This window comes from Furipterus horrens, unplaced genomic scaffold (genome assembly GCF_987537825.1).
Source record: "Furipterus horrens unplaced genomic scaffold, mFurHor1.1.pri manual_scaffold_4, whole genome shotgun sequence".
Taxonomy (NCBI): domain Eukaryota; kingdom Metazoa; phylum Chordata; class Mammalia; order Chiroptera; family Furipteridae; genus Furipterus; species Furipterus horrens.
The window spans coordinates 71,271,797-71,281,996 of record NW_028327174.1 but is presented as its reverse complement, the minus strand read 5'-3'; the positions used below and the strand labels follow the sequence as shown (position 1 = coordinate 71,281,996).

Below are 10,200 nucleotides of genomic sequence, written 5' to 3'. Positions count from 1 at the left end.
AACCACTATAATTTTTGGTGCAGTATATTATAAATGTAACTTTAAAAAATTATATTCTGGTTTTGGATATTGACCTTATATCTAGCAACCTTACTGCATTCTATCATTTCTTCCAATGGTCTGTACAGAATCTATAAAATTATCCAATAGTTTCTTCCATTTCTGATTTTAAAGGGAATGCCTCCAGGTATTTACCATTAAGCAGCGCGATTGTGTATTTTTGATACAGGCTTTATCATTGTGCATGGGTTCTTTAGCCCTAGCTCCTATATAACTATTTTTTAAAATAACTGACATTGAATTTTACAAAATATTTTCTGTATCTATCAAAATTTTCAGGTTTCACATAATGATGATGTGATGACTGAGTCAAAACTTTACTTTTCTGAGATTAACTTGACTTGATAATGTTTATTTTGATATTTTAAAGGATCTGGTTTACTAAACATCTTTATTAAAAAAATAAACTATCTTCATAATTTTCTTTTTCTGCTGTACTGTATGTAAAATTCTAAGTGTCTAGTGTTCTTATGTGTGTATCAGGGTACAAATGAGATGATCTGGTGTTTCTTCTTAAGTTCTAGATGTATTCATTTATTAAAAAGTAAAAATTGCTTAAGTCTCTTTTGATGATTTATATTTAAATTTTTTTTTCCAGTATTTTCAAACTCATTGCCATGAGGTTTTCATTCTACTTAAACCACAGCGTGTCTTTACATTAATCCTTTCATTTACTAGATTAAAATTTATATTGCTTCAGTAAGAGCACTGGCCTAGCACAAGCATTCTGCTTTTGCTTCTATTGCTTCTTTATTTTTGTTTCTGAACTGTGGGCAAATCACAGATGCTGAACATATTTTCTCAACTCTAAAATAAATTTAGTATGTTCTTTTTAGCTCACATAGCCAATGAGGCTCAAATAATATGTGACTGAAAATATTTTCAAAATGAAACAAACAGAAAATTCAAAGATTTACAGTTCTATCGGCAGTTATCTTTTTAAACAAACATAGCACTTGTAACAAATGGTTTCCTCCAAAGCATCATGGGCATCTTTTGGAACATAAGTGAGAAGCAAAGAGATTGACTTCCCACAGCAGTGTAAAACTTCCAAAGTCTGATGTTAACAATTATCTTTAGTTGATCTCAGAAGCAGCAACTTACTAACGATGACAATTAAAGATCAGTGTGAAAGGTGAACATTGGGTTTTTAGCAATTAATATATTCTCATTTCATAAAACATTTTTTTTTAATAAACACTTTAAAGTATCTCAGATAGGTCCAAATGAAAGGTAACGTTACTAAATTATTACTGTGTGCAAAGAATATTCCTCCTGAATCCTTAACTACTTGAGCATAATTCATTTTCTGTCTTTGTTAACATTAAGTAACCATTTATTAGGTTCCTGATCTCATGCTACATGCTGTTGTTAAAATGTAGTACCTAGGGAGTTAAATGCAGGAAACTAATAGGTATGTAACTTTTTTTTAAGATAAAGGTTATTAGAAAACATGAAAATAATCTTAAAAGTCCTATCATCAAGTGAATTCAGTAAGGCACTAAGGTCTGGTACATATCTCATTTCAGAAAAGTTAGTACTAAGTATATTTGGATGTTAAGTGATTCAATACCATGTTACATGTCCATAAGACCCCCCGAGGTATCATACAGCAATTTTTTCTCTGGCTCAATTTCTATAATAATTTTTATTCATCTAAACATTATTTCCATTTTTGATAGTTTCTTTAATGAATACATTTAGCAAACAAGTAATGTTTATCAGTACTAAGGAGTATAACAATCACAACTTTGGGGTAAGTGCTCCAACTTCAGATTAGGAAACAGAAGTGAAAACTCTCAGAATTATTCTAAAAACAAAGTGAAAAACAAAGAGTTGGGGTAAAATAAAAATATAAAGTATTGGGAAAAAATTAACTTTACAAGGGCCAACTCATTTTTCCTATGAATCACTTGCCTTTTTAGAGCAAGGATATTAGCTTGAAGTGGCGGTGAAATTAAGATACACTGAGTTCCATTCAATTTGGACACCTACTGATAGGCTTGGTTTATTTATTTTACCCGCTTCTTACCTCATACGAAAAAAGGCAGGTTCCATAGTTTCTTTCACTGGATGTGGCAGAAAACTAAATTTGCATAACTAAATGAAGAAACAAAGTTGGGCAGTTCCTCCATCTGTTCTCAAAATTGGGCAGTTTGTCTATCTATTATGATAAAACTCGAATTCAGGAAGAAGTGACTAAGGTTCCACAGCAATTCAACATTTATTTTACTATCAATACCTGAAAAAAATGTACAATTTAAAAGGATTAACATACAGAGGCCAAATAAAGTCATTTTTCAAAATTTTATTATTACTGTTTACCAAGGGGGAGATGCAATTTATATACACCAGCAGCCATAGGGGCAAGGGGCATACACAGTTAGCAATCTATATAGGATGGACCACTTATGCAAAAATAAGACTCTCCAAAACGAAGGACAGGGGTGAGTTTCACTACACACTTCCCCAATGATCCCAGCATGCGATAATGCCAGGCAATGGCCCCTGGGCATGCGGTGATAGGAACTAATGTATGAAAGAATAAGCCACAAAGCACAGAAAATTTGTAGAGAACCCCCTTCCCCCCATACACACACACACAGAGATACATAATAGAATTGCAGGGTGATCAATACATTTAATTGAGGAGGAAAGGATAGGAATTTTGCTGTTAAGAGGGAAGATAGGTAGGGAAAAGGAGAGAGGTCCTAACCACTGTCAACTATGGTAGGGAGCATTATCTCCACCAAAACAAAAGGAATTAAGTTTGTTCCAGCCCACTTCATAGCCATCCAAAACAGGGGGCTACTGCCCTAATAGTGGGGGACAAAAAACCAAAAAACCGAGAGTGACAGATAATATAAACTTCCCACTTCTTCTTCCTCTAACCAGTAGAAAAGGCCAGAAAGAAAATAGTAATGTCAAAATCTGAGCTCCCTCTCTGAAGGAAGAGTGGATGGACCATGGCCTTACCCTCCACTTGTTACCCAGACATTATCTGCAAGTAGGCCAAAGTCTCACGCAGACCTTCCTTTCCTTCTATATGCCCTTAGAAGGAATTATCTATAAAAATTCAAGGACAGGTTACCTCAAGTCATTTTAGCTCTTTCCAAATGAGTTTTTAAAAAGTAATCACATTTCTTGGACCAAAGACAAATCTGTAACTAGGCCCCAATGCTGACCAGGACAACTCTAGGAAGGAATGCAGTAATCAACAAGTCTTGAGGCCCTATTACTATGGTTTCCTGAATCTTCTAGAGTATGTAACCCAAATCAGTCCATACAGCCCAAACTGTTTCTTCTGGAATAAGGAAGGATCCATGCACAGCCAGTGTTAAGAGAAAATGGATCAGGACCCACGCCATCCGTGTATGTGTCTCTAGTCTTTACTGCCCTTCTGCCTAGGTCCTAAGAAGCAATATCCACATGGAAGTGGGAAGATACAACTCCTTATAAAGTAAGACACAGCAGGAAGGCATATTAGCAAGGCAGTCCTATCCAAGAAAGGCTTAGGAATCTCACTGCCTTCACATACAATTTAGTTTTCTTCTCATCCTAGTCTCATCAGAGGGAGCCACAAGAAAAATTCTCCTGAGTCTCCCACAAAAACAAAAGGAAAAATATCTTAAAAGAAGCCAAGGAAAAGGACACTGGACAGGTTTCAGAAGCAGGAGCATCAAGAGATGAAATGAAACTGGTCACTGTGAAAGCAGGGTGGCAGGCAGCACCTGGAGTCATGAGCTGTACCAGAAAGGCAGTAGGGCAGGGAACAAGAGGAACATGGGGCCAAGCCAGACAGATGGGGCTGTGACCCTTACTGGACACAGAATGAGGTAAGAAAACATTTCAAATAAAGCAGCACCATTCCTGCTCACCTTGAGGCTCCCATCCCTTTACAATTCATAAACCCTCAATCAGAATAAAGTGGAGGGTAGTTTTGATATGTGGCTCACACCTTCCATTCTCTCCTAGCCCATTCCCTGAAGCCAGGGTATTTCTGGAGGCCCTTCCTTGACTTTGAACAACCACCAACAGCTCCTATAATCAAGGTTCAAAGAGGACCACCTGGAAAGAGCTGCCCCTTGTGAGGGGCAGAAAAGGTGGTGTCAGTCTAGAGGTTCACCATAGTAGAGCTCTGTCACTGTACAACCCAAGTTCCCAAAGGAAATTATGGGGCATTCAATAGGACACTGCACAGGCAGATGGGAGAAAACCCAGACCTGCTCCTTGGCTCCTAACACTAACCCATTCACATTATTCAGGGCTGCTGGAAGAGGTCCTCTCTGGGCTCAGCTTTCAAACCACAGCCTCCTGCACAGCCGTGACACTCCTTTGTATCTGAGGCCTGTCCCTAGGGTAGAAGGCAGGTCGTGACCTGTCAGAATGACCAAGTTAGGCCCATGGACTTTGTAACTGTAACTCAAGAGTAGGAAAATGACTGCCCCACCAAACTGTTATCCACAGAATAATATATCCAGATATGAATCTTGCAGTTTGAGAGATCGTGCATAGTTGCAGAAGCTCCTGCTATCTCCCCAAGGGACCATAACCAAATCCTCAACCTGCCTGGATAACCAATATGTCCATTTTGCTAAGCCTATGCCGCCAGATGGGGTGCCAGAAAGAGGGCTCTGTTCAACAAAAGGCTAGTCCTTGTCCCCAAGTCAGTTGAAGTCACTGTAAGTTTTGGACCTTTGGGAAACTGGTGGCTTTGACTTTTTCTTCTTGTTGGCGCCAGGATCACAGAACTTCCCCTACCAGATTCATTAGGAAATTCTTTTTCTCCGTTTTCCCAAACTGGAATGGTTAATATCCAGATCTCACTCCTGACTTTCATTTTGTCTTGGAGAAGCCCAAATCAAAGGCTCAGAAATCAGAGGAGCAGTCCCACTGGGGCCCAAAGATAAAGGCCTGACCATCAGTTATGTCCCAAGTGTCAGTTATCCAGGAAGCCCTTGACTCAGGCAGACTGAAAAGGATAAGGAACCAAAGGGTCTTATATGCTGGGCACACAGCTGCTCACCTGTGCACTGGGGACAGTACAGGGATCTCGTGCACTCCTAGTGTCCTGGTTTGTTTAAAGATCAACCTGTATTGCATGGCGCACAAGATGCACTGCTCCTCCTGCCCAGGGTTTCAAAGCTGAAAGAATCCAAATTCTTAAATTCTCAACTTTGGGTTTTTAAAGGCTAGAATCTTCAATGGGAATTGGGACTTTTCTCTTGTTTTATTTTTCTACTTAGCTACCTACTCCACACCACAGGACCGGTCTATGTTATTGTCCTGGTCACCCTCAGGCTCTCACGTTGCAGCTACTGGAATTCCGGAGGTGAGCGTTGCAGCTGCTGATCAGGCCCATTCCCAGATTCTCCAGGAAGGGAGCAGAGCGGAAGGCGGCACGCTCCTTTATCTTCCACTGGTTGAATGCCAAAATCCTTCACACTACCAGTGTCCGCGAACTCCAGGTAGAAGTAGCCACATTTGACTGCCCGGTGCACCTCAAAGCAGAAGCCCAAACAAGAATCCTCTATCAGGTCTACGTATATCTCCTGAGCGATGGCCTCTAGCTTGTTAGTATCCAGGTTAGCCAACGAAATTTCCTCCATTTTAATTTGTAAACAACCGTGGAGAGGGCGCTCGTATTACTCACAGCAGCACTGGCAGCAACGCGTCGGGCTCCGCAGGCCGCGTCTAGGCCTAGAGGCCTCTCAGTGCCGGATCTTCGGGCTGCGAGGGTGGGGGCGTGGGCTGGCAGGGAAGCAGCAGCCAGCGGCGACTGCTCCGGAACACCAAGTCCTCAGTTTCTTCTGGCGTCTCCCGGAGTCTGAGGCTTTGAGCTCCGGCGGACCCCAGACTCACTGCCAAACAGTCTCCGTGCTTCACTCAGCCCTTCACGCAACAGCCCGGGCCTCTTCCGCTCCCTGCTCCGTGTTTAGCCCCACCTCCCCGCTTCCGCTCCTAAGTGCGCCTGCGCACTGGCTGGTTGCAGGCTCCTGGCGTTTCTGTGCAGCAGCTGCCTCGGAAGCTTTGGAGTTCAGGAAGACAGAGGGGCGAATTGAAATGTGCTTGACTTATGTTAGCTCTGATGGTAAAAAGCTTGCAGGGATGCTGTTCTCTGATTTATTTGTGGGTTTAAACAGTCGCTAATGAATTCAGCACCTACGCTTAATTGATTTCCTTATGAAAAAGGAAAATAATAACTGTGTATATTTGTGGTGTGATCCAAAGTACAGTTTTACGAAAGTTCTCCGATACGTTTGAAAACTTGACATGTATAATTAACTTATAATCATTTATGATACTGCGCAGTTGTCATTTAAATCCACTAGATGGTGCAAGGAACCAATTTATAGTTTATCTTTCCTCCTCCTCCTTCTTCTTATGAAAAACAAGACACTGAAGAAATAATATGTACTGATCACACGAATCTAAGACATTTATCTTATTTATAAGACCACTAAGTCAATGTGACTATAAGTAGATCATCATATACATCTCTAAAGTAATTCAGAGAGAACATTGTATAGTCTCTATAGAAGAGAGAGGAAATCTGAAATATGTTAAATATACTTAGAGGAAGAGGCTTCTAAAATTGTGTATGATGAATTCTAAGAACTAGAGCCATTTAATCCCCAGATCCAACATTCAACAGTTATTTCCTTGTCTGAATAAAGCTAGTCACTATTTCGTCGTTAAAATTCAATGCCATTAAAAAATCCTCTTGTGACAGTTACTTACATGTAAAGAAGCATTCAGTAAATGTCAGCTGTTTTAATCATATTAGTTTGAATGTGAATGTAAGAAAATCACTGTAGTGTTTATTTTATTTGGTGGTACGTTTTCTTAGTTCCCACTACCAGCCCTGTGAAATAGAAGAGCCTCTTTATCTTTATGTTTATCAAAAAATAGATCTGACCGAAGAAATACTAAACCTATGTTTTTATATCTGTCTGATTCTATAATTTCCTTTCCAGAATAAAGGAAATATAGATCTTTCCAGACAGATACAAATAAAAATTTTCTAGCATATATTTATCAGAATACTCAAATAATTTTAGAATTCTTTCTTTTAATGTGGACAACATTACATTAGTTTCAGGTGTACTCCCCAGTGATTGGGTTGGCCATGGAGTTTCTATGGTTTTTCCATAAAATAAAAGACACATTTTTTATTTTTACCAATAACTTTATAGATTTGGATATTTTGAGTATGTCAGCTATCTCCCACATGGTATAGCATTGATTGTTCTCAATTAATGTCTCAATTTGATCTCTATTAATTTCAACTGGTGCATCTGACCATGAAGCATTCATTGTCCAGTGAGAAATTTCCAGTACAAAACTTCACAAACCACTTTAGACATGTTTGATCAGTCACAGCACCTTCTTCATACACTGCACAAATCTTTTATTTTGCCTTTTAACTTTTCTTGAAATGATAAAATATAATATGTCAAAGATGTTGTTTATTTTCTTCCATCTTCAATATTAAAATGGCTACACAAAAATTCACCAATTTTGATTTTTTAAAATGTACTCTGACATGACAGCTGTCATAATACAATACAGTAGTCCCTAATAAAGTTGTTTCAAGTGAAGTTAAAGACAATAAGCATTACTAGAGCCACCTTATGGAAAAAAACAAATGAACTTTTTGACTGACCCAATACTAAATGATCATCTCAATAAATCCCAATAGTCATGGAGATGTAAAGTACAGCATAGAGAATATGGTCAATAATATTCTAATAACTGGGTATGCTGTCAGATGGGTACTAGATTTATCGAAATGATCATTTAGAAAGTTAGAATTCATTCTTAGTATCTCTAGTTTTTTATGAGTAGAGGTTAAGTACAAGTTAAACATTTGTTTTATGATTAATTAGCCAGTACTTGCATCCATCAAAATTTTCTGATATGTGTATTTTAATGTCTTAAAAACCACAAACTGGCAGAGATGGAGGATTTTGAAATGGTAGGCTAGTAGAGATTCATGCATAGTAAGTTATTGTTTACTGTAAAGCAGATTTTTTTTAATTGAGTCATAATTTATATGTTCTCCCTTCAAAAATTGGCATCATATTTTGGTATAAGTTAAAATCTGCATATAGTCACATGCTAAGCCATAAAATATAATGATTAAGTGCACAATTTCTTGAGTTAAACTGCCTCCTACCAGTTATCACGTGTGTGAATTTACACAATTTAACTTCTATGATCTCAGTTTTCTCATTATAAAACATCAATAACAGTTTTCATCACATAGGTTTTTAGTGAGATTTAAACATGACGATGAATTAAAATGTCTTCACAAAGTGTCTGACAAATAGTATTGTATACCTATTATTGTGACAAGTCTAGTTAGGTAAGAAAATACCGATGTAAATAGTCATTTCCATTCCCACACCTTCTCCAGATTTAATCTAAAGCAATGCTTCTCAAACCTTAATGTGAATGTATATCACTTAAGAGATCCTTTAAAATGCAGATTGTGTTTCAGTAGTTCTGGAGAAGGACATGGGTTTCTGCATTTCCAACATACTTTGATGTTACTGGTTCATAGACCACACTTTCAATAGCAAAAATTTAAAAGAATTATAGTGAGCAACTCTTCTTCATAATGATTGGCTCGCATATATTTGTTCTGGCCAAATTATCAGGAAAACCCTTGCATAATGAATTTGGCAAAAGAGAATAAGAGATCGTTTTTTCTGCTCCTTTAATATTCCTTGTATTGTGAGAATTGAAACTCAAATTCTCAATTTATTCAATAAAGGTGGGTCTTAATAAAGCTTACCTCAATATATATAAGCAGACTATTATATTAATTGAAATTCAGATAATCATGACTATGACTAGGTTTAGATTTTTCATCAGTATTTTATTATATTTACTCTCAGAAAGGGAACACTATCATGATATTAACAATTTTTACTGATGCCCACTGCCACTGCTCTTTTCCTTTTATCATTCAACAAGCATGCTTTCCTTCTTACTGAAATGAACTGAAACTCTTCACATTAAATTAATGTATACCACAAAAAGAAGTTAGAAATAACTCCTTAGTTCTTTTGCAACTAGAAGATCTTTAATCCTTTTGTATTTCTTTTTTAAAGTGGTATGACTTTTGACAATTTAATTAATGTCCTTGAATCATTGTTTTCCAAATTGTTTATTTTAAGTATATTTTATTGACTATGTTGTTACAGTACTTCCAATTTTTCCCCTTTTCTCCCCTCTGCCCAATACCCCCCTTCCCTCCAGCAATCCCACCCCCCTTAGTTCATGTCCATGGGTCATGCACATAAGTTCTTTGGCTTCACCCTTTCCTATATTATTCTTAACATCCCCCTGTCTATTTTGTACCAACCAATTACGCTTCTTAGTCCCTGCACCACTTCCCTACCACCACCCCACAGCTGATAACTCTTCAAATGATCCTCATACCTATGATTCTGTTCCTATTCTGGTTTACTTAGTTGGATTTTGTTTATACTTTTTAGATTCAGTTGTTGATAGTTGTGAGTTTGTTGTCATTTTAGTGTTCATAGTTTTGATCTTCTTTTTCTTAAAAAGTCCCTTTGACATTTCATACACTAATGGCTTGGTGATGATGAACTCCTTTAGCTTCACCTTGTCTGGGAAGCACTTCATCTGCCCTTCCATTCCAAATGATAGCTTTTCTGGATAGAGTAATCTTGGTTGTAGATTGCTTTTCATCACATTGAATACTGCTTGCCAGTCCTTTCCTGCCTGCAAAGTGTCTTCTGAGAAATCAGCTGATAGTCCTATAGGCATCCCCCTGTAGGCAACTCTCTGTCTCTCTCTTGCTGCCCCCAGGACTCTGTCTTTATCTTTCACCTTTGGTATCTCAGTCATGATGTGTCCTGGTGTGGTCCCCTCTTGGTCCAGCTTGCCCGGAACCCTTCGTGTTTCCCGGACCTGTATGTCCATCTCCTTTGCAAAATTTGGGAAGTTTTTCTTATTTTTTCAATTCTTGCTTCCTCATTCTGCACTGCTTGACTGACTTTTTCTTTCTTATGTTCCAAATTATTGATTTGAACCCTGGTTTCCTTCCCTTTGCCATTGGTTTTGTGTGGATTTTCCTTCATTTCACTTAGCATAGCCTTCACTTCT

At 38.1% G+C, this 10,200-nt stretch overlaps 1 protein-coding gene across 1 annotated transcript; it reads right to left on the bottom strand.

The window, feature by feature from the left end:
- Nucleotides 1-3,182: 3,182 nt before the first annotated feature.
- On the bottom strand, nt 3,183-5,995 carry ATXN7L3B (ataxin 7 like 3B). The gene has a single exon (XM_090273630.1). It carries the CDS (start codon nt 5,667-5,669, stop codon nt 5,376-5,378), a length of 294 nt encoding a protein of 97 aa, XP_090129756.1. The 5' UTR covers nt 5,670-5,995; the 3' UTR covers nt 3,183-5,375.
- Between the last annotated feature and the right edge of the window lie 4,205 nt (nt 5,996-10,200).

Excerpts from the sequence above, each read along its gene's own strand:
- ATXN7L3B (XM_090273630.1), bottom strand. The coding sequence starts at position 5,669 with ATGGAGGAAATTTCGTTGGCTAACCTGGATACTAACAAGCTAGAGGCC.